Genomic DNA, 24,034 nt, shown 5'->3' with positions numbered 1-24,034 from the left:
AGCCCCGCGGCCGGGCAGCGCTTGGCCCTTTAAAGTGCAAGGGGTGGAAAGAGTTTAGAAGTGCCAGGGAGTAATCTCAGCCAAGTGGGTGCAGAGCAAACAGCCCGGGCGAGGGCCCGTGTGTGAGTTTCCACCGCGCCAGGCCTGCGAGGAGCATTTCCATGGAGATTAAACCCGAGCCCCAGCACAGCACAAACAAACCCGCTCACCTTGACCCGCGGTGGCAGGACCTGCTGGTACGGGCACCGGGAGGCCGGGGATCCTTTGGCGCCGAGACAGACCGTGCCCCGGAGATGCAGACAGGAGGGCTGGCACGTACGGCACAGCAGCCGCCCCGCTGCGGGGCGCACAGCGTCCCCATGGTCCGCTCGCCCCGGCGGCCGGGGTGCGGGTGCAGGTGCAGGGCATGTGCATAGCTGGCACGTCCTCGTCTCCGGCTCGGTGCTCCTGCCGGTGACACCGGGGCAGTCATGCTGGGATCAGATACGGAGCCCTTCTAGGAATCAGCCCGCAGGCCATTTGTCTCTCCTCTGTGCTCGTTTCCAAACAGGGGCAATAGAGGCAGGAGGCAGATGGGCTGGAAGTCGGGGCGGGGGGTTGTGCCGGCACGTCCCAGGGGAGCTAGGGGCACATGGCCCCAGAGCATCCCATGTCTGCGTCTCCTGAAGCAGGGGTCATGACCCCAAATGGGGAGTCAGCATCTGAGGAGCGGGGTCACAAGCCCCAGGGAAATTCTGCAGTAGGCTGGGCCAAGGCGGGTGGCTCACCGGAGGCACAGATCAGGAAACCCCGATGGAGGTGCTCGGGAGTTTCGGATGAGGGGGTGACCCTACGTAGCCCCCTAGACATACCTGGGAGCATCTTGGATGAGACGCGCCTCGGAGCAGGCTCTTGGGAAGGTCTCCCTTGTCTGTGCGTACAGCCCCGTGCACTTTGAGGCGCCCATCTGGCACCCGGAGCCGTTCCAGTTCCCTGCAGTGGAGGCCGGTGGTGTGTGCGCAGACAGATGCACGCTGGGTTGATGAGACTGGAAGGGGCGCGGGGGCTCCGGGGGCCAGGAGCTGATGGTTTATTGCAAGGAGCCATTCTGCCCCACGAGTGCCCCCCGGGGGGGCAACAAACGTGACACTTGGGGGTAACAAACAGGGACGGGGATAAAGATCCCTGGAACACACCTGCCAGGAAAGCCCTCGCACCCAGCCACGTGGCCCGAGGCTGCAGCCTGTCGGGGTCAGTCCCCACCCGAGACCTCCTCCGCCCCGGGCTCCGATGCCAGCCGCCGCACACGGGGAAGCAGCCTCGTACAGCTAGCTAGCTTCATAAACACGCACCCCATGCCAAACGCGCCCGTGGCTCCGGCTCGGTTGTTGGAGCGTTTGTGCCTGCAGCTCCGCCGAGCTCGGGCAGGACACTGTTGGAGCCAGGGAGCCAAGCAGGGACACGGGACCTCCCTCCTTGGTTGGGGGCCACGGGCTACAATGCTCCCCACCCCAACCCCCCTGGCAGAGACCATGTAGACGAAGCCGACTGCTCCCATGCGCCTGCGCGCAGGCCAGGGCTGGGTGATGGTGCACGGGGGGAACGATTGCAGGAGCACGCTGCCACTGCTTGCCCGTTCTCTCCCTGCCTCCCGTAGCATCTCTTTAAGAGCCATTTGCTCCCTGATCCGTGACTGCTGCACACGTGCTCCTCTGCCAGGGACGGCGCATGGGGGGGCTGGGAAGGGCCTTGGCACTTGACGGTAAGGAAGAGCGAGTGTCCACGGACCGATGCCCAGGGCAGCCGACACTTCTGCGCAGCTCAGCCCCGCGGGAGGGTAACGACATGCACTGCCGCTCTGCGGGCAGCCGCCAGAACCGTGCCCCTTTGCAAAGGCCTCGTGCAAGAGTCCTCAGCACGCTCCTCTCTTCATCGCAGTCCCTGGCAAGCACCGAGCTGGGGGCAGGACTCCTGATGCAAGGGTGGGGGGAGCCCCATCGTTTCACCCTGGGACTCAGTTTTCCCCTCCTGTAGCAGAGAGAGAAGTAGGACCGACCTGAGATGCCCCTGAGGCTTTGACCAATGAGCTCCCAAGCGGGCAGGGCTGGGGGAGGTACCTACCCCCACGATAGCTCCAGAAGAGACTTGCAACTGCCCCAGACCATTGCTCCGAGCTCTCTGGTACCAGCCCCTGCTTTATTATAAAGCATATATAGACCCATGGGCCCGAGGCCAGGCATCAATGCAGGGGCAACCAATGTCAGCAACCCTGGTGCCAGAGGAGGGCAAACGGATCAGTGCGGTGCCGTGGAGAGGATGTGGGATCCAGACCGAGCCCTGGGTGCTGTGTCTGGCTTTGCCCCTACCTCCTGCATGGGCTCTGAAGGGGCCAGGAAGCGCTGGCGCCCGACGGGGCTGAGCCCCCAGCAGATGCTGCGGGCCAGCAGATCTGGGTGAGGCCAGGGGGGTCCTTGAGGGACATGGGAGAGTCACACCACAGGCTCCTCCGCTCCAGGGAAGCCTGGCGGCGACACGGCTAAGCCAGACGCTGACCCGGGACGCAGCAGTCCTGGCTCTTCTGCAGCCTGGCCGAGCCTTTGGGCAAGTACGTGAAATTCCCTCCTGTGCGCAAAACCCAAGACCTCTCTTCCCGCCTCGCCACCGCTGCCGTCTCCCGCCCTCCCCTGGCTAGTCGGCCCGGGGTCAGAGACCACCTGCCACGTGGGGACCCTGCCCTTGCTCGAGCGCTTTCGGGGCTGCTGACACAAATCGTTCAGGGCCCAATCTGCCCGGTCTTCCCTGCAACTGCCGTCACCTCTTTCTGCCCACAGACCCAGCTCAGGCAGCCAGGACTGACCTAGGGCTGCCCCAGGACGCGCGGAGGACAATACTTTTCACCCAGACTGTGAGCAGCAGAGCTGGGCAGGGGCTTCAGCCGCTCAGGCGCGAGTCCCACGTTGGCTGTCACGAAGGCAGGGCTTGGGAAACGGCAGTACCTGGACCCTGACTAGCTTGGGGCTGGCCCTGCAGAGCTCGGCTGCCTGCGAGGAGGGAGAGACCGGCGCGCCTGGTTCTCGGCTGCCCGGCTGCATCAGCGCTGCGGGGGTGGTGAAGGACGCGCTCCCCGTTCCCAGCTGCAGACACCAGGCCCAGCCACCTTCCCATGGACCAGGGGGACGAAGCGGCCTGCCGTGGCCTGGCTGACAGCCCCAGTGCTCCATCCGGTAGGTGACAGAGAGCAGCTCGTGCCCCAGTCGGGGGTGGAGGGGGGGGTCCAAGGCCAACGAAAACTGGCTAAAAATTAACATTAATTTATTAGAATATTCATGAAAAAAGATTCTCTTTACATGTGTTTTTTATACAAGAGAGAATTTTCATTGCTTGATTATTCCTCCCGGAAACAGAGCGTCATACGCAGGCACACGCACACACGGACAGCCAGGGGACCGCAGGCTCTCGGCCTCTGCTCGCGCCGGCAGCTGCAAAGAGCCCTGGGGTGAACAGAGATATTGCACGATTTGAGTCGGGGGCCGGCTGCCCCCGGCCCCTCTGCCCTGTCCCTGTGGACGGCTTGGGCTGCGACGGGCATGTGGGAGGGTGGCTATTCAGAGGGCAGGGTGGATTCGCACACAGAGCGGGCCCGGGTCCGGGCCCGGGCCCGGGCAGAGGCACCAGGCGGGCCGACAACGTCACAGGCACGCACAGAGCGCTTGCGAAAGGCAGAGAGGCTCAGACAACGCTAGTCACGCAAGCAGACACTGCATGGCAGAAAGGCACAGCATGGGGCAGGGTGGGGGGCACTCTTCAGCGGAGGCCACAGGGGCAGGGAGGGTCCCTGACCCACGGGAGCAGCTGGCTAGGCGACGCACACCCTGTAGATCACAACAGCCTCGTGCCTGCACAGCCCTCCCCTCCACCCCCAGGCCTCCCCCATCCCGCACGCAGGCACCCTGCGGAGCAGCCCCATGCAGGGCAGCCCATGGGACCCCTCCTAGCCCAGAGGACCTGGAGCCCGTCTTTGATTAAAAAGGGAGGGGGTGGGGGGCAGGAGGAGCAAAGCTTGGCAGCCCAAGAGAACAGCAAGTGCCGGAGATCCAGGCACCCCGTGCAAGAAGAGCGGGCCTCGGGTGAGCCCAAGGCGGGGGGTAGGACGGAGTCTAGCAGGGGTGGGGAGCAGGGCCAAGGGCAGGAGGCAGCACTGGAGGTCTGAGTGTGATCAGGATGCCCAGAGGGGAAGGCTGGACAGCACAGTCACCACTGCAGCGAGAGCCTAAGGCCCCGATTCTGCTCCTCCTGAACTCAAACCTACCTGTTTTGGAGTTAAAGGCCATTAAAGCTTAGCATTGAGGACTGTGTAGTGCAGGACAAGGCGGGGGCAGTGCCACAGCAGGCAGGGTGCCAGGCTGGCCACCCCCAAGGCTCCCCCATGCCCACAAAGCCCCCGTTCAAGGAAAGATATGAAGTATGCAGTATAAAGACAAAGCCAGAAGCAGTCCCAGCCTCTGCAATCTCCTCCCTGTGATATACCGTGACCCTCACAGCTGTCTTTGGTTAAGAAATGTTCGTGGATTTACCTGGTATGTGGAGATCCATCTGTGGGTGGGTGATTAAAAGAAGGTAGGGAGCATGAGTCCAGAAAAATCCCCGCCCTGCCGTGACCATGCTGGGACAGGGCCCCAACGTGGCCCGCAGGGGCTGGGGTCCTGCAGCAGGCTCCCTGCTCACGCGCCTATCCCTACAGGGTCTGAGCAAGGACAAAGTGCACAGAGACCTCCAAAAGCCACAAGAGAAGCAGAGCACCACCCCCCGGCTATGGCTATACTGCACCCAATCCATCCCCAACCCCAGCAAGAGCCCCACACGCTGCGTTTGCTCCAACACTGAACAAGGAGACACTTAAAAACCTGGCTGTCTGGGCGGGAGCTGGGAGGACCCCAACAGCACAGCATGACGACGCAGAGCTGAGCCAGGCCAGGGTGGAGGGATGTCCGGGTGCTGCTGAGGCTGCTGGAGGGTGGCAGCCTGGCGAACCTTGTTGCGGGGTTTCAGTCCCTGTGCTGGGGGCAGCGCCAGCCTCGGTGGCCAGACAGAGAGCAGGGATGCTGTAGCTTGTGGCGGGGAAGAGCAAAGCTTGGCGGAGGAGAAGCTGCACTGTGCTGGGAGCAGAGGGCGCTGCGAGGGACCAGGCCAGAGCCCGTCTTCCTGTCCGCCAGCGCCGTGAGGGGGTGCCCCAAGCACACGCGCTGCCACCGCAGGTCCTGAGTTGGCGAGGGCCGGGGCTGCAGCTGAGGCAGGGTGAACAGACACGGAGCTGCCCTCGGGCAGGAGGTGCCTGCAGACTACGCAGGCTCCTGCAGCGCAGGACGCAGCCCAGGGAAGCTGTAGAACCAGGCTACAATGGAGGGGCCCCCTCCCACGGGGGTCTCCTCTTCCTCCTTGTCCACAGTGCCCCCCTCCAGCCTGAAACCCAGCACCCAGGGGCAGGGGAACCCGGGGAAAGAGACAATCCACACGTATGCAACGGCACCCCTCCAGGCCGGAGCCGGCTGCATGCCCACTGCTACTGCCCCTTGGGGATGAAGGGCTCCCCTTCCTCCGGCTCCGGCCGAGGCCCCGGGTCGCTCAGGCACCGCAGCATCCGCTGGTTGCTGGGGCTGTCGCTGGTCCCTGGGGTGAAGACATCGTCCGTGCCCGGGGAGGACGGCTCCTTGACCCGCATCACAAGCCCCTCCTCATCCTCCTCGGGTGATGGCGGCAGGCGGCTCATGCCCTTCATCTCCTCGTTCACCAGGTCGACTGACTCCGGGGACTGGGGCGATGCAGGGTCGATGGTGATGATGGGGAGGTTCTCCGAGTCCGGCTTGGGCTCGTAGGCCAGTGGGTCTGCAGGGACAGGCACAGACAGCTGCCTCAGCACAGCGTGGAGCTGCGCCCAGGGGCTCTGCTCACAGAGTGCCCTGGGGAGCTGGGGGGGTTTCCACCCACACATGAACAGGGAAGTGACCTGAAGGGTGATGACGGGGTCTAGTGGCTACAGGGGGAAATTATGGAAAAGGGCAGTCAGGAGTCTTGGGTTCTCCTCCCAGCTCTAGAAGACAATATACCCCTGCCCAGTGCTTCTCAACCCTTTATAGGCTCAAGGTTCCCCTTGCCGGACTCCAGGCCCCCCCTCGGAAAACGCCAGCTCTCTACTGGCACTCATTTTTTGACTATGGAAAAGAGACTGGAGCAGTTCTTCTGTTGCAAAGATCACAGGGAGCCCACGACAGGGCAGTGTGTCAGTGACCCTCGGGATTCCTGCTTGAAATGACTGGGATGATCTTGTGAATCACGTGTTGGTGTCTGCACACCTGACATCACCCTGCGACACCCTTGAAAGGATCCTGTGGCAGGCGCAGGAGAGGCACTTGGTGCTCAGATTTTCATGCTCACAACTTCACACCCATGCCAGGACAATTTGCTTGCAGGAAAAACTTCTCCACAGTAAGGGTGGCCAAAATTTGGAATGGGCTTCCAAGGGAAGTGGTGCTCTCGGGGGTCTTTAAGAAAAGGCTGGATAGGCATCTGGCTGGGGTCATCTGACCCCAGCGCTCTTTCCTGCCCTTGGGGGCAGCCTGAGCTGCAGCAGCAGGGGCAGCTACAGCCTGGGGGGCTGGATTTCTGAGGAGCTGGACAAGAAAAATCAGCAAGGGCTTGAGCCAAGGTGGCAGATTCGATCTCTAGCTGGATTAGATGGTCTCTTGAGGCCCCTTCCAGCCTTTCTCCTCTATGAAGTGGCCCTACATATCTGTGGGCGGGGGTGGAGGAGACAACCCCCCTCCCAGCCAGGCCCAGCTCAGCCCAGGCAGCTGGTGCAGGCAGGCAGCAGCACCTGGCTGTGTTGTGTGGAGGTGCTGCCCCCTGGTGGCCACATGTGGCACCCCACAGCTCCCAGTAGTGCCTTGGTATGCCACCACCAAGGGATGAGGATACTCCAAAAGATGCCCGTTTCCCACGCCACCTGGCCCGCACGTACCTGAGCCAATGCGAGCCCTGGACATAGTGGGCGAGTCGACCTTGTGAGCCGGGACCGTCAGGTAATTGTTCATCTGGAAGAAGAAAGGAGGCAGTGCTGGGGCGTGAGCTCTAGTGGGCTGAGGCCCAGGGGATGGGGCAATGTCCCACGGGTGCCTGGAAGGGGTCAGGGGAATCAAGGATGCTCCTCAGAGAGGCTTCTGTGGGTGGCAGCTTGCTGAGGGCTTCCCCGGGGTGTGGCAGACAACCATCCCAAACCTACCTGTCCTCTGAAAGGAGAGCCTGCCTCCCTTGTCAGGCAGCACCAGAATACCCAGAGCATCAGGACCCACTGCTGCTGGCTCCAGCTTGTCAGATCCCCTTCAGTGGGCATGAGCCTCAGCACAAAATGTGCCCTGCTGCCCCCACCAGCCCCTGTCCCCGCTGCCAGTGCCTGTCCATCTCTCTCCATGCCCACGCACCTTCTTCTCCAGCTGCCGGACTTTCTGCCTTCGCAGCAGCATCTGGTTCCAGGCTTCCTCATAGGGGTCGGCCACCAGTGTGTGCCGGTTGTAGGATCGCAGCTGTGAAGAGCCCAGGACAGCAGACAGGGTAAGAAGGTGAAGCAGAGCCACAATCTGCCAGGTCCCACACACAGAGCTCCAGGGAAGGGGGTGAGGGTGAAAGGCCCAAGCAGGGACAGTGCCAGCTGCTGGGACACGGCCGCATGTTCAGGGGACAGCCAGGAGGGGCCCTCAGGAGTTTGTGGCTGAGCTCAGAGAACAAGCCCCGTGTGTCACCAGGTGTGTGCCTGGCTCCCTAGGGTTTCCTGGCAGCCCACCTTTGTATCTGGCTTCTGTAGCAAAGCCCCTCTCAGCAGCCCCCTTCTCCACCCAAGGCCATCCTCCTCAGCAGGAGGATGACTGCTCCCAGAGGCCTCCACAGAGACCAGGTCTGTGCTGTCCTATGCAGCCCCTGCCCCCCAGAGCTTACAGTGCAGCAAAGGAAGGCTGTTCTCCCTCATAGCGCAGACATGGGTGACCTGGAGAGACCGAGAGACTAGCCCAAAGAGATACAGGGAGCCCACAGCACAGCTGGGAACAGACTCCGAGCCTCACTCCAGCCGTGGCACAGTCTCGCTCTTGTCTCTGTGCCAGTGTGGCCATTAGCCCAGCTGCCAGACCCGTGGGCTGCTTAGAACTGGCTGGGGCAGGCTGAAGAGCAGAGCTGGGAATAATGGAGGCAGCAGGCACTGGGAACATGAAAGTGGGGCAGGGAGCAGACACATGTCCCAGGCTTCCTCCTGAGCCATGAGCAGGGGCCAGGGGAGGTCAGAGTCCTCACCCTCTGCCTGGTTTTCTGCAGGTTGTTACGCAGGATCTTCCTGATCTCCTCCTCCTTGTCCTTGGACAGGGCCGGGAGGATACGCTCCACAGGCAAGGTCTTGGGATGGATGTTTCTGCAAGAGAAAGAGGCAGCAAGCCTGAGCGCCAGGCACCACGGTAGTGAGGGGAGAGGCTTAGGCCGTGGTGCCAGGAGTCATCTCTGTAAGACCCCTGCCTGCAGGCCATGCTGGGCAGGGCAGTACTCACTGCATGGAGACTGTGGAGACCGCTGAGGGGATCTTGCCTATGCCCCCGCTTTCCACCAGCTCGATGGCCTGCTTCATCTCCATCTTATGGTAGAAGGCAATGAGCTGGGGCTCCTTGGAGCGCTCGCCCGCGATCAGGCACTTCTTCACGTACTTCTTGTTGAAGCGATTCAGCCTTCCCAGGGGGTCAGAGGAGCAAGGGACACATCAGGTGGGGGCAGCACAGCCCCTGTTCCACAGGAGGAGCGCACCACCCATGAGCTCCCTCGGCTTCTCCTACAGCCAAGGGCCCAACAGATGGATCTCTTGGCACCTCTGAGTGTCAAGGACCCCAGACCCCGACCCCCAGATCCTCAGTGCAGCACTCGCAGACACAAAGGACGGTTGCAAGGAGCCAACTAATGGCTTCTTTCTCCTGTGGGTCCTTCCAGGCCTGAACACGGGGCAGAGGGGAGAGAATCCTGGCTCAGTTCAGGGACAGATAATACCCTGATCCCATTCAACCCAGCTCCCAGGGCTCGACCAACCCTTCCTCACATGCTTGGGGAACATGGTGATTCTCCAGCACAAGAAGCCAGAACCTGGAGCCAGAGCGGGGTAACGATAGGGGAAGACATTTGGCTGGTGGAGAGGAAAATGCCCTCACACATCTGGAGCAGCAGAGTCCCCTGCATAATGCTCCTTCGCCCCTGACACTGGGGCTCTGCAGGTACTTACTGATGAATGGGGCAGGGGGAAGCTGTGAGGTGTTGTATGTGCACATGGGACATGGCATTTAAAATCCCTTCCTTCTTCTCCCTTAGATTTGCCATCAGAGACCAGTGGAGACTCTGCCAGCATGAACAATGAATGGTACTCACTTGTCTTTCCAGTGGTGATGGCCATAGTGACCACAGATATCCTCAATCCCAGTCAGGAGGTGGTCCAGAAACTGGAAAGAAGGCAAAGCACATGACCACCTCTTTAGCCTGACACTAGCAGGCCTCGGCCACATGCTTCCCCTCTCCCCACCAAACTACTCCCAACATGGAGTTTGCATGGGGCTGCATGGGCCTCGATGCCAGTCTGGTGACACTGGGTGCAGCTCTGGGCGGGGCCTCTGGGTGGCAGCACAGACCTGTACCAGGTGGCGGCAGGTCCTGGTTAGAGAACTGACAAAGAGGAGCCAGGCTGGGGCAGTGCTTCACCCGTGGCCCTTACCTTGGAGACCAACCCACAGGCCTCCCGTCCTGAGACCCTGCCTGGTTGCAGTGCAAGGGGAAGCAGAAAGAGGTCTGAGGTTGGGCAACTTGAGGGAGAGGTGCCGTGTGTGGGGAGCGGTTACCTGGGTGTGGATCTCCTCATTGATGGAGCGTTTTGTCTCCTGCTTCTTCTTCACGGCCAGCAGGTCCACCAGCGGGCGGATGGTCATGCCCTGCAAAAGAGGGCCGGGTCACACCTCGCTCAGAGCCTTTGCTCACCTCTGAGGCCAGGAAGGAGAGTGGGCCCGGCATCCTCTGGGGCTGGCCTCATCTTGAGGCTGGAGCAAACCTTGCCGTCCCAGAGTCAGCCAGCCCGGTCCACGTTCCCATACAGGACAACGAGGAGCAGGTGCCTCGGGGATGTCATGAAGACTCCCTAGTTTTCCTGCCACACCTATGGCCTAGGAGAGTTCCAGCTGGGTCCCAGCACTGTGAGAAGCCCATTGCCCCCTGTGCCACAGGAGTCCAAGGACTGTCCCCTCAGCCTATCTGGGGACATCTTCTTTCCAGACACATTAAAGCAACGCCAGCTGGTAGCTGGAGCTGCTCTGGACCTCCCTGATCAGAGCCAGCAGAGCTGCGGAGCTCTTTGTCACTAGCAACCCCAGAGAGAGGTGTCACTCTCCCCCTTGGAAGGGCAGGCCAGCTGGGACAGGGTCCTCCGACTGCCACGCCAGTGTACTCCCCACAGGACCAGCCTTGTAAACACCCCACATACTCTCCCACCCCCCAAACGAGCTTGTTAACAACGGCCGTGCCCCTACCCAACTCTCGCTCAGTTGGCTGCAGTCAGGAGCTGCAGGAAGCAGACCCACATCCCTCACCTTGACACCCGGGCACCTGGTGACAGGCCCAGGGGGAAAGGTGGAGTGCTGCCTACCTGCACGAAGACAGTGAAGAAGATGACGGTGATGATGGCTGTGAGGAACATGTCCCTCATGTTGAAGTGCGAATAATCCAGGAGGTAGCAGAGCGAGAAGGCGATGGCCCCTCTCAGGCCCCCGTAGGCGATGATGAACTGGTCCTTGGGGGTCAGCTTCACAATGCGGAACTTGTTAATGAACCAGGTGAGGCCCAAGACACCTGCAGAGAGGTTGGGGGGAGAGGGCAGGGTGGCTCCAGGTTATACAGGCCTGGCCTTAGTGAGACACACCCTGAGGCCCCAGGGATGAGGGCAGCTCCTTCTAGACACCCAGCCACACTGCTCCATCAGTCCCCAGCAGCACTGGCTCCTTCCACGGGGACTGCACCCACGGAGGAGTAGAATGAAGAGACTTCCAGGGGCAAAGCAGATGGTTAACGCTAGGCGCCGTGGGCTCCTCCATCCCCGCCCACCATTGAATTCTGCCTCCCCACACAACTTACAGCCCCCTCTCACCTCCACGACCCCAGCCCCAGGCCTCCCTCACAACACAGAGGGCTGATCACAGAGCAGAGCCTACAGGGAAACTTCTTGTTGGTCTAGCACTGGACTCTGTCCCTACCAGAAGGCTACATGCAGGCTCCTGAGAAGCCAGCCAGGGAGGTCCCAAGGATACAGGCCCCAAAAGCATGGGTCAGTTCTCCCTAGCCTGTTGAGAAGACACTGGCCGCACACAAGCGGAGCTGTTTCTCACAGCCAGGCCCCAGATCCAAGGGAGCTGCAAAAAGTCTCTGTGTTCTGGGGCCGAACTGGAGATACCTGTCCCTGCCCATACTGTCTCTAAAACCAGCACTTCACCTGGAGCTCCCAAACCCACTCAGGTCCAGGCAGGCTGGACCCAGGCTTTCTGGGTGTGAATGCATCTCAGACCATCCAGAAGCCAAGACCAGGGCTGCTCCCAGCCCCTTGTTCAACCAAGGCCCCAGACCCTCACCTAACACCCTGGCAATGAGGCAGAAGAGCAGAGTGCTGATGACAAAGGTCCAGTTCCAGTAGTGCTTGCCGGCCACAGTGGAGACGCCGAGGAAGATGAAGATGAGCGTCTCGCTGACACTGCTCCACATCTTCAAGAAGTACTTGATGGTGGTATGGGACTTGTGGGAGATATTGGCCTCTACATACGGGCGCATGACCACGCCGGCAGCAATGAGCCTGCAGGGGAAGGCAAGGAACAGCTCTCGGGGGCAGCCAGGGGAACTGGTATCTGGCAGGACTGGAAAACACTAGCCCCCTGTCCTGGAGCTTCCCCAACTCCAGCTGTACCTCAGAGCTTTATCACAGCTCCCAGTCATTTCTTAAACTGGTTAAAGAAGAGGCAAGGCACCAGCAAGGCACCAGGGAGTGGAAATCCTGCAGCAAAATTCGGGGAGAACCATTTTAATTTGGCCACCTGCTCCAGGGCCCCTGTCTAGCTCTCATGGGCAGGAGGCAACATGTTCTCTGGAGCATCAGGTCGGGGAATCCCTCTGTACCACATGTGGATTCTGTCCAAGGTGCGGAGCTCTGTGCAGCTCCAACTGCAGCCTCTGTTTTTACTGCCTGGGGTTTGCTGTCCCCCCTGCTCTTCCTCTCCCTGGGGACCACAATTCCCCAGGGAGGCTAGTGCCAGGCTACAATCCATCCTGGACTTTAGCATACGACTGCATCAGCAATGTGCCACGAGATCGCTTAGAGCGCATGTGCCTCTGCAGTCAGTGCCAAGATGCGCATGCTTCCCCTGCAGCACCCGGCGGGTTCTCACCCTATACTCAAAGGGATGCACTCCCTCATGCTCCCTACCGGGTAAGAGCAGACACGCGGGAGCTACTGTAAAGAATGATGGGGGCTGCATCCTCCCATGCCTGGGGGCACTAACACAGACAGCAGCTCTGAGCATGCCTTGGGTGTGGTGCCTCCGCTAGCAGACTGGCATGGGAGTCCCCTAAGAGAGGAGCAGAGCTGAGCACTGAGTTTGCTCTCAGCCAACTTCAGTCCCTGCAGCAGGGAAAATCCCGTCAGGGCTCCAGAGGGCAGGGTGGGCTAGCAGGGCAGTGCTCCTAGGTAGGCTGTGGGATCCACAGCCTCTTGTGCACCTAGAAACTCCAGGGCAAACCCCTCGTGTCCACCTGTTTATTTGCTTACAGCTGTCAGGCACCTCCTGAAGGGTTACAGTTTGTACCAGAAGGCTCCAGCCTCTGGCCAGGTTCTAGGAAAGGGCACGTCTAAGCTCAAAGAGTCAGGACAGGATGCTGGGGACAGACAGGTAGCTGGAGGCGTCCAGCTCCCCGGCTGAGGAACAGGCAGGTGGGCTACAACCTGGGTACGTGCTGAGAGACCCCTGGCCTGGAAGACAGTGCTTAGATTTTGGCTTAGACTCCAGATGCTTAAGAACAGCTTGAGGGATTCAGCAGCAAGGCCCCCTGGCAGCGATCATGTGAATGGCCAGCAAGGGACGTGCCAGCAGGCACCACTATGGCCGACAGCAGGGTTTCTTGCATCTCTCTCTGAAGTCAGAGGCTACAAACTGGCCTAGCTGGATAGCAGGTCAGCCCCATCTTGGATGTGGCCCTAGCACAGCTTCATGCCCTAACCAAGCCAGGGCAGCATGCCCATGCCAGGGGTTGGTACTGGGTGCTACTCACGCCATGATGCCAGAGAGGTGGAAGAGCTCAGCCGACAGGTAAGCCATGTAGCTGTAGAGGAAGACGAAGAGGGGCTCGATGACCCGGATATGGGAGGTGAAGCGGGAGGTGAAGGCTGCAACGATCCCGTAGATGATGCCAATGAAGACACCACCCAGGGACACCACGAAGAAGCTGATGAAGCCCAGGAGGATGTCGATGATGGTCACCTGTTCGTTGTTAGCAAACTCCTCAAAGAGATGATAGAGCACCTGGAGGGGTGAGGAGAGAGACAGGGCTGAGGGGTCATTTCAGTGAGGCAGCTGCACTCCCATACCACATGAGGAAAGCAGGATCTTGCCTGAGAAGCCTTTGTAAGACCCACATCAAAGGACCTGAGCCTTTGTATCCAACATGCCACAGGCCATATCCATGCCCCCGGCTCCCTGCCCAAGGGTGCACACCCTGTGGGGATTGCAGCCTAGAGCATTTGCTTAATCAAACCTCATGCAAAAATGTTAGCAGCTGCTCTGTGGGACAAGACATCACCCTTCAGGACAGAGTTGGGGAGGGGCAAGGGGCCAGCCCTTGGGGGCACACTCCCATCTGGTTTTCTGGTGCTCTGCTTGACCTCAGCACCCTGTGAGCCGGGGGACTGTGCACAGCTGGAAATCTAAATGGGATTCTGGTCAGGGCTTCCCTGTGCTTGGGGCTGTACAGGCCCAGTGAGGCACGGCTTCTGATCCCAGGAGCTTACAATCTAGGTAGACAAGATAGAGGAATGCTGGGGGGACTTGCCAAGTGCCAGCTGGAGGTACACATGGACTGGAGAACTGGGAGCAGCCCTGGGTCGCACAGCTGACCTGAGACCAGATGCCATCTCATAGCTAAAAAGGCAGCTCCACAGCTGGAACTGCAGCACGGCAGTGGCTGCTTCCAGCCGGAGCACCAGCCAGCCAGCTAGGTGCCAAGGGACGTTTTCAAATGGTGGCTGAGACCCCAGGTGCAGGATCCCAATGCTTGGCTAAAGCCTCTTCATGAGAGGCAGCTCTTGCGAGCCACAGGCTTGGTTTTATGCACGTTTGGGATCTTACCAACATGAGAGAAGGCAGCCAGGTATTCCCGCAGGCTGGCAGGGTGGGGAGTCCAGGGCAGAGTAGAGCACATGTCACTTTTCACTTCCCCACCAGGTCCTGGCTGCTCTTTGTGGAGTGCAAACAGCTGACAGGACATTTGGTAATAACTGGGGAAGCCACAAGGCACAAGAAAACTGGGGTTTAAAGGCTGTAGAGAGGGACTAGAAAGGAGTCATCATCCCGCAGAAACCCCACGGCCAGAGTCACATGCGAGGATGTGGGAAGCTGCTGCCCGGCTCCGCAGGGCTGCGCTATTTCTGCCCTGCCAGGAGCTCTTCATGGCCACATTCCCTGTGCCTCGCCTGGTGGAAAAGTCTGTTACCCCAAGTATCACATTAAACTCCAGTCTCCTTTTCTGTTAGGGGCTCAGCTACTGCAGCACCCTGAGCCAGGACACAGCTTCAGCATGACTTGAACTCGGGCCCTGGTCAGAACCGGTGGATGGTGCAATAAGCCAAGTAATGGGAGCAGCAGAATGAGTCCCTGCAGAGGGCCCACCTGCCTTGCAGAGATGGGGTGAGCGAGCCATGATCCTATCCTGCACATGCTCCAAGAGAAACCCGCTGGGCCCCAGGACCCAGGGAAGGGCTGGACATGTACGTGCAGCACATGTCCAGGTGTAGGCAGAGCGTCAGAGTGGTCACCTAGGGCATGGCATAACGAAGGGCTGAAGCTGGAGGCTGAATATGACAATCCAGGCTCTGGTATGAGGCCTCATGCCAGCTCATCGCAGAGGCCTCCCAGAGAGGATGTGGTGGGGTGATTTCCTTCTGGTGCAGAGCTCTCTTGCTTGGGCTCTCATAAGCCCTGTGTGAAGCGGTGCTCGCAGCATCTTCATGGGCTGACTGACTGCCTCAAGCCCAGACCACAGCTCGGCAACACAACGCTTCCTCCAGATAAGCAGAGGGCTTGTCATCTTCCTCAGCGTGTGATCCGTCTCCAAGAGGAACACGTTGCATGGGCAGTGCTTGCCAGGCTTTCTACTGTGTAGAGAGCTAACAGGTCACTGCAGTTTATTCTTAGCAGCTCTACGTGGGACTGCCCCGTGCAGCACTGCAGCAGCACAGCTTTGGTCCCGGGAGGGGGAGACCCACGGGATGTGTCTACAAGGCTATGGGATGCTTGAGGACAGTGGACCTGAGAGATCCCTGCAGCCAAGATCTCCTGGCCCTGGGATCTAGCGACAGCAGGAGGGACCTGTTTGGAGAGACTTGCAGGGACCCTGGATCAGCTGCCTGCCTTCTGCTGCAGGCGCCTGTATCAGTCCATTATTATACCTGGACCTGGTGATGGGACTGTCATGCCTCCAAGACCAATACCAAGTCCTAGGCAAGGCCTGCAAACTTCTGGGCATTCCCAAACCTACACATTCCCTTTGGTCTGTATCTGATCAAATTTCTCCACACCCTTCCCAAAACAATCAGCGCTCAGCCCCCTGCCACGGCCAACATGCCTGCTGGTGAGCCCTGTATACCAGGAATCACTACTGCTGCTCCAAGCCAGACACAGGACATTCAAGAGCACTGAACTCAGTTCAGAAATGGACCCTGCACCAGCTGGGCAGATCATCCAAGCCCCTGGCGAGCTCTGCCCTGGAGGGTTGGTACTGGGGTGTGGGTTGCCGGATCCAGGCAGCAGCACCAAGCAAAGTAATTGCTCCCATTTCCTTCCCATGTCCTTGTGGGAGGCTTTAGCTAGGCTGGCAGTTCTGCCCTCCATCTGACAGCTCAGCATTTCTATACAGCTCCTACAAGAAATCCCCCAGCCTGCTGGTGGTGGGGACACTCAGAGGTGCTCTACAGCATGTATGTCTGCTCTGGTGTTTAAATTGATATAAAGAGCTGGTGTACCCAGATAGCAGAGATCTTAGCAATAGAGAGGGGGAGAAATGAGAGATCCCTGTCCCGGGTGGCATGTGCCAGGCCCTGCCGAGACCCAGGGAAGGGGAGGAACTGCATGCAAAGAAACACAGCGCTCCAGAGGGTTGGACTCCAGCCGGAGAGTGCCGGGAGGTGGAGCGGAGCCTGCTGCTTTGGTGCCAAGTGACACCCAGCAAGGCTCTGCTTCCTGTTGGGCTCCGCTCCCTCCTATCTGGCTGCAACAGCGGAGGGAGATCAGCGAGGTCCCTCCTTGCAGGGCAGGGCTCTGACCGACACAGCAAGCTGTCTTGCCCTGCATGCTTGCCTCACCTGGAGGGTATCAGTGCTCCAGGAGAGCGAACACTGCATGAGTATTACTGCTGTTGGCACCTCACATCTCAGCCCTGACTGCAGCCGTGCCCTACCAGTGGAGACCTGAGTTTAGTGGCTATGGACAGAGGCTCTTTGCCTAAGTGCTTCCCCCTCTGTGTGACAAAGAGGAGACGGCTTTCTCTCCCACCCCTTAGCAAAAAGACCTATGAAGCTCTGGAGGAGTCCATGGGGCTTGAGGTAATACAACACTTCTGCCCCAGGGCTGGAAAGGAGAGTCAGGGTCAGCAGAGGATCCACCCCACGTTGCAGAGACTTTACAGCCTCCCAGCTTGCTCCCACCAGCCCGGCACCATCGGGGCTCCACGGGTCTCAGGACCTTGCCCACGCGTGAGCACTTTACTTACAACGGTGACAGCATCGTTGAGCAGGGACTCCCCAAACACCAGGATGTGCAGGAGCTCGTTGATGTGGATCTCCTCAAAGACAGCGAGCACCGCGACGGGATCCACGGCCGAGATGATGCTGCCGAAGAGCAGGTTGGCTAGCAGGCCAATGTGATTGAGGCCGGTGCCGCCGATTTGGCACACCGCGTACATCAGCCCGCCGAGGAAGAAGGCGTTCCACAGCGTCCCCACCACAGCGAAGATGAGGATGGTGCCCAGGTTCTCCATGAACTGGCGCAGGGGCAGGAAGTAGCCGGCATCCAAAATGATGGGTGGGAGGAGAAAGAGGAAGAAGATTTCGGAGTTCAGGATGGGGGGGCTCTCCCCTACACCTTTGATGAGCCCCCCAACCAGGAGGCCCACCACAATGAGCAGGCAGCTTTCCGGCACGATGTTGGACACAGAGGGAATGACGTGGAAACCTGGGGAGAAGAGCACATGGCATCCATGTCACAGCAGGCAGCCCTTCCTCTCCCTGGGGTGTCAGCAACCACCAGCTGCAAGATGTGCGTTTGGTGTGTTAAGGAAAGATCACCTCGCAGCAAAGGCACCGGACGGGGATTTGGGGAGCTGGGGGCCATCCCTGGCACTGCTGCTCTCTCTGGGCAAACCTCCCCAAACCTTCTCTGTGCCTCAGTTTCCCCTTGCTGTGAAACGAGCAACGGGACTAACATGACCTGGCACAGAAAGTGCAGAGAAACATGGCCAGAAGGGGCAGGATCAGCCCTATCCAAGCCAACCCCATACACATCCATCATCTAACCTCTTCGTAAAACTACCGTCAACCCTGACACAACACAAGATGTGACGCCAGAACCTGCCGCAGGTCACTGCCTCGGAGCAGGGGAACCGCGGCAGCCAATGTAAAGGTCTTTAATATACGCTCAAGAGATCCCCGGCCACGCCTCTGCTACAGAGGAAGGCAAACCCTCCACAGTCTGTATCAGCCTGACCGCGGGGGAAATTCCTTCCTGCCCCCAGCGCAGCATCGGTCTGACCCTGAGCAAAGGGGCAAGACCCTCTGGCTTTGAGTCCCAGCAGGAGCACTGGCACAGCCCAGGTCCTCCATGCTTGCTCCTAGGCTAGGAAACAGCAGAAGCTGGGAATTTCTACAGGCAGGAGCTACTTTGCAGCCACGGCAAGACAAGGCCACCCCAGCATGGGGTTAAACCCCAGTCCAGTGCAAGAACAGCCCCAGTGGCTGGCTGCAGCCACTCCGCTAATGAGAGCAATCGAGCCTGTACCCGCGTGTGCAACCGTCTTCCTCTTGCGGTGCTGGGCACCGCCCATGCTACACAGGGACAAAAGGAACTAGGCCAAGTGCTAGCAACACCTGCTTATTAACCTCCCCGGATGCCAGTCTCCCAGCACCTCTAGCGCTCACGCTTATAGCAGCCCTTGGCACTAGGGAGCACAGCAAAAAAAGCAGCCATCCCCTGCATCCCCTCTGGTAGGGGGAAAGCAGCTGAACCTGTATTCAAACAGGGGGACCTGTATTAGTCCCTCCTGTGCCTGACAGGAGGGGCTGGGGCACAGAAGTGGGTCTGCGTCCCCAACGCCCACCTTCTCCAGCCACCCCCGCTCCCCCCCCATTCCCTCCAGCACTGTGGGGGTCTGGAGACAGGATTAGACCGGCGCTCCAGTTAAAAGACATTTTACCGTGCTATCATGTCAGCCACTTTCCCTCGATGCTGACAGAAGGATTTCAAATCTGTAATTCCCTGGATAATACCCAGGACTTCTCTTTTTGTCACAGTGAGGCAGCTTTGCTGCCCTCCCGTTGCCTGGCACAGGAGCTGATTTTAAATGAGAGATCGCAGAGCTGCGTTAGCATCTTGGCCACTTTGTTCTCAACTCCCTTCCGAGCTTGCGGAGGCACCATCTGCTCCCAGCAATGTGGCAAAGAAAGAAAACCTTCCTAGCGAGGGAAGGTGTCTAAATGTTCAGTCTCTGTGGAGCCTCGGAAGCAAATGGACTTTTTGCTCCAAGTCTGTACAGCACCGTGCGCGGCAGAGCTCCCAGCCGGGGGCTCCTGGCTGCTACTGCAATCACAGAAACAGAAAAGACAGGCCCTTGAGTTCAACGCCCTGCTCAAGGCAGGACCAGCCCCAGCTAAACCATCCCAGCCAAATGTCTTTCATTTCTCATATCCCAGAGCCGCTCAGCTGCTTTTCCCAGGGGAGGGCTCCTTCCCAGCCTACCCACTGGAGAGCCAGCCACCGTGGAGCACCAGGGACACTGGTGGGAGTGGGGGCCGAGGTGGCCCAGCAGAGGGGCAGTCATATGGGCTAGGCACTGACTTCAAGGCAGGTGAGCTTGCACGCAGGGGTGTTGGGTATGGAGGAGAGCGCAGTCACTTTGCACACTGCCCACCCTGTGCTGGGGCCAGCCAGGGCTGGGGGCAAGCTTTCTGCCAGGTGGAGAGCTCAGGCTACTCGGCTTCTGCCAAGAGACCACCCGGTCCCAGTTTATGCCCAGATTCTGTCATGCCCTCAGGTCCCTCCAGCCCCCCGATCCAGGGACCTGGAAGGCCAGCGTTTCTGTGCCCCGTGTCTAATGCGGTCTCCCCCAGCACCACCCCTCGAGGGGCACCTTTGCCAGAACAGCTTCCAGGCGGCGGCGGTTCACCTCCGCACACCTGCCCTGCCGTTGCCAGTGGCAGCCTGGGAGGGAGGGAGGAGGAGGCCGAAGGACTCCCCCTCCCTCTCTGCATCCGCTGGGGGCACTGGAAGGAGCTGCGTGGGAACGGATCCGGCTTCTCCAGCAGACACGCTGAGCTGGAACAGATTGCAGCGCCGGGGCTGTGAGAACTGACCCGGCTTCAACCTGCAGCCGGAGGAGGGGGTGAGCTTCTGCCGGGGCTGGCTTTAGGACAGAGGCCAGCAACCCCGGTTCCTGCCCACCATGCTAGGCACGCGGCTGGAGCCCACGCAGGCCCTACTCCCATGACGGTGCCCAGGCCCTAGACGCTGATAGCGCCTGGTGCAGGACCCCAGGCAGCATCTCTCAGCTCTACCTGAGCCACCCACGGCAGCACGTCCCACTCGCTGCACAGCCCCTCAGTCGACACTGGCTAAATACACCCAAGCACAGATAAAACCCGGTGCCAGTCATCCAGCACCTCCTGCTAGGTCCCCGGGGACTTGGATAGACAGGAACATTCGTGAGCAAATGCAAATGAAACATTTACAGGCTTTTGTGAGGCCTTAAAAATAAACTCACAGGGGCTATGTCTTCATTATGCCTCTGATCCTACTGAATCTTTGCACATCTCTCCCCTCCCCTCTTCTCTCTCCAGTATTTTTAGAGCATTTGAAAGTTTATTTCTATCTGTCTACTGCTGCGATGCCATCATCACGATTTCCCATATCAGCCAGCCAGCCAGCCATGGGGAGCAAGGAGCCTCAGCCCATCTCACTGTGGCTCCAGGGGTATGGAACAGGAACGAGCAGATGCAAAACGCTGCACAGAGGCGAGTGGGTGGGAGCGGTCCCTGCAGTGCAGCAATACGGTGCGGGGACGTGTTACCAAGCTCTGAGAACAAACAGCACCTGCCATCTAATCTCAGCCCTGATGCTGACTGCCCATGGGACCATGAGGAAGTCATTTTACCTCCATGCCTCAGCTTTCCCATCCATAAAGTGGGGATAAGATTCCCCCCACTGCTTCGCCTCCGAGAGGGACTTGGTGAAGGTTGAGAGCTGATTTCAAAGGAATGTGGAAGATGAAGGTTGGTACCCGACAGCCGGGGAGCTATGTAAGCTGGTCCAACGTGCCACGATGAAGCTGGGTCAGGACACCAGAGCTCCCCAGCACCCCCTCCATATCATGTCATCCTATTACCAAGGGAATGCCCCCTTGCTGGGAGCTCCCAGCCCCGCTGGCTCTTGGTGTGTGCTGTATGTCAGAGGGGAGCGTAATGCATCCATCCCTCACTGAGAGGAAGGCACTAGCCCAGCTGCTTCATCCAGGGGACCCCCTCCTCCAAGCCCCTTTGCTCTGGACCCAGCATCTGCTCTGCTCACAGCAGCTCCTCTTGGGAACGTACAGGGCAGGGGCATCAACCACAGCTACTTTCCCATCTCTTCCATAGCTTAACCCAGAGGGGATTTGCCTGGTGTCTGCTATGCTCCCTTCTTTCTGCACCTTGTGCCCTTCTCTTCCTGCCAGGGGTGGTTGTCACATTGCTCTTCAAACACCTTGGGGAACAGGGTGACAAAACAGTGGGCACAGTGGCTTGAAGAGCATGTTGTGCATATGTGGTCCAGGGAAAGTATTCAGATTGCAGGCGGGGGCTGACGCCCTTCCTTCATGGTAAGCATTGTACAGATCCGGGACAACAAAACAGTCCAAGCCCCAAAGCCCTTCCAATCTACCAGCCTCTTCTGCACGGACGCAAGTGCCACAGGAGCCCATTGCTGCTACCTGTTAAATGCCAAAGCCTCTTGTCCCAAGCAGTGCTTCATTACCATCTGCAGCAAAAGGCTCGAGGCTGATGTTTGGAAGGTCCCTTACTAAAAGCCCCAGCTGGGAAGGATGTGCATGTAAGCATGTAAGGATGTGCATACCACGTGACTCGTGCTGGATGCACGGGGAAGAATAAACAGCCTTCCTGTGCTAACGAGCTAGGAGCAGGAACAGAGGGAGCCAGCTCGCACAGAAATGCTCCAGCCTAATTTCAGCTGCTGATGGAACGCTGCGGAGAAGTCCCTGGGGCCGGCGACGTTTGCAAGCAGCCACCGTGAATGCCATAAAAACTATTACATACAAGAAAGCTTAAGTCAACAAGGATGCCGAAAATCAGCCAAACAAAGCAAGGAAATCCAGACGTTAAAAGTTTCTATGAATACACTGCCCCTGTCCGCGTCAGGCATCCTGCATGCGCAGACAAAGCAGCTGTCTATGGAAGACAGAGGCAGAGAAACTATTACCCACACACAACAGGACCAGGCTTAGGAGAAGCCAGAAGCTGGCTTTCTTAAATAGGCTTCTCCATCTCAGCTTCAGGGGAATTAAATGCACCGTCAGCTTTTAAAGGCAAGGAGAAAGTTACAGCACCTCAAACTAAAGAAGCTTTTAACAATTCAGGATTGTACCAAGGATGCATCTTCTCTGGAGGAAAAAAAAAGTGCTTTTGTATCCAGACTGCAGCCTCTATATAGTTTCCAAATGGAGACCAGACACGCAGAGATTTAATTTTTTTTTTTTTTTTGTTTACTAGGGTGGAGCTCAAACAGAAAACCCACCATCTGGGTTTCCCTTCACTAGCCATATCAAATTGAAAACACTAAGTTTTTTCCACTGGGATATTGCATTGAGATCATTAACTTAGGGTAGAAATAAGCAGGCTTTTTTTCTCTCTCTTTTTTTTTTTTTTTTTTACAGCACAAGTCAGCAAGCATCTGCAGATGCCCAATGTGCTCAGCGGTCTTAGCTCCAGATACCACTTAAAGACAAACAGAAGTTGCTCTGTTCGACTCTGGCAAAAGTTCCCTTTCAAGCTGTTTGTGACAGAGATCCAGATGCTACCGCTGATGGCGTGTGTAGGGCGCCGTGTCCCTGGGGAGCTCCCCGGACAGTTCTGTTGTGTGCTACCAGGGGCAGGATCAGGGCCTCGGTAAAGCACTTTGATAGCTGCAGATGAGATATTGCGTAACGATTTATTACTAAGAGAGTAACTTTGAAGAGATACAGATCTGCTTTCCTTCAGACCTGCCTGCTTTTTGTCTTCATTACAGAGAACGAGGCTAAACCAGCTGTATCCAGCGGCCGCAGATACAAATATTGACATTACACGAGTGATCGTTTCCAGCCAGCGTGCAATCAGAAAGGCATTTTGTTTCTCGGCTCTAATGACTCTAAGAACTGGGATGCAAATTTTCTTTTTTTTTTTTTCCTGAGGAAAAACACGGACCAGGTCTCTTTCAGGATGAGTCTCAGGCCTAAGACAGGGGATGTCTAAGGCGACAGGAGCAGGGAAAAAAAGCGTGTTAACACTGAAAGCTCCAGTTTCATGCTTTGTGGTCACGTTCAAAACCAGCGAGTGCGCTAATGCGCTCCTGATGAAAAACGCAGCATGGGAGGGGTGATCTTGCAACCAGAGTTAACGCTTGCAGCAGTGCAGCCAAGACACAGGCAGTCCTATTTTATAGCCTTGCCTGGGGGCAGTTTGGGGGCATTCTCCCCTGCCCCAACCCATTCATGACCTTCGGGTAGCTGGCTGTTTGGGTCACTTATTTCCCCCCACAACCACACACAGACGTAAGAACAAGATGCTGGCCACGGCCAGCTGAACCAGATGCATCGGGACTCCTGATCCGTGCTGGGGGTGCTGGTGGCGACAGCCCAGGTTATAGATAGTTGCAAAGCCTGAAAGCATCCAGCCACACTTAGGAGACAGGATGGATTAGCAATGCTGAGCAGGAAAGGGGCTGGAAAGGAAAGGGAAGCCAAGCATGAGAATGGGAGCAGGAAAGAGACTCAGAGAGGGGCCTGCATTTCCTCCCCTCCTATTCCAAACCCCTGCCTTGCAGGAGGCAGGGCAGGCTGTCTAGTGCCCATAGTTTGCAATCTCTCGTTAATACCAGTGCTCTGCTAGCTGTCTCAGAGACAGAAATTGTTCACCCAGCAGCAAAAGGGAGCCACCTCCGGGCAGAAACGTGGCAGCTGATGAAATGGGAACAGCAGTTGCACACCGGCTACGGAGAAGGGAGTCCGTGTTCTCGTCCCCCTCTTCAAGTGTGGCACAGGAATAAAAGCACACCAGCAAAACTGGGTGGTGATATATTCGGAGACTTCAGGAGGGTCTAATGCAGGGCACGGCTGCGCTGTGGAACTCAAGAGCACACGAGATCACGCGGCGGCAATGCGCATAGGGCGGTTTGGAAAGGGATCTCCTGCAGAAAGTGTTCAGAAGCTGCTCGGTCACACACGAGCA

At 58.4% G+C, this 24,034-nt stretch overlaps 1 protein-coding gene across 2 annotated transcripts in view; it reads right to left on the bottom strand.

The window, feature by feature from the left end:
- Positions 1 to 3,274: 3,274 nt before the first annotated feature.
- SLC9A1 (solute carrier family 9 member A1) overlaps positions 3,275 to 24,034 on the bottom strand; it is a 45,792-nt gene continuing 25,032 nt past the window's right edge. For both annotated transcript variants that reach the window (XM_019547971.1, XM_019547970.1), the window contains exons 3-13: positions 17,059 to 17,519; positions 13,348 to 13,598; positions 11,661 to 11,878; positions 10,685 to 10,887; positions 9,888 to 9,977; positions 9,424 to 9,494; positions 8,565 to 8,738; positions 8,317 to 8,431; positions 7,455 to 7,556; positions 6,995 to 7,067; positions 3,275 to 5,862 (exon numbers count right to left, since the gene is read on the bottom strand). In XM_019547971.1, coding sequence (XP_019403516.1) covers positions 5,540 to 5,862; positions 6,995 to 7,067; positions 7,455 to 7,556; positions 8,317 to 8,431; positions 8,565 to 8,738; positions 9,424 to 9,494; positions 9,888 to 9,977; positions 10,685 to 10,887; positions 11,661 to 11,878; positions 13,348 to 13,598; positions 17,059 to 17,519 — 2,081 coding nt within the window. In that variant the 3' untranslated portion in view covers positions 3,275 to 5,539. The remainder of the gene's footprint in view (positions 5,863 to 6,994; positions 7,068 to 7,454; positions 7,557 to 8,316; positions 8,432 to 8,564; positions 8,739 to 9,423; positions 9,495 to 9,887; positions 9,978 to 10,684; positions 10,888 to 11,660; positions 11,879 to 13,347; positions 13,599 to 17,058; positions 17,520 to 24,034) is intronic.

The sequence above is a fragment of the Crocodylus porosus genome, unplaced genomic scaffold (assembly GCF_001723895.1).
Source record: "Crocodylus porosus isolate Cpor-Errol unplaced genomic scaffold, CroPor_comp1, whole genome shotgun sequence".
NCBI lineage: Eukaryota > Metazoa > Chordata > Crocodylia > Crocodylidae > Crocodylus > Crocodylus porosus.
Note: the sequence above shows the minus strand (reverse complement) of the source record. Positions and strands in the feature narration are given on the sequence as shown.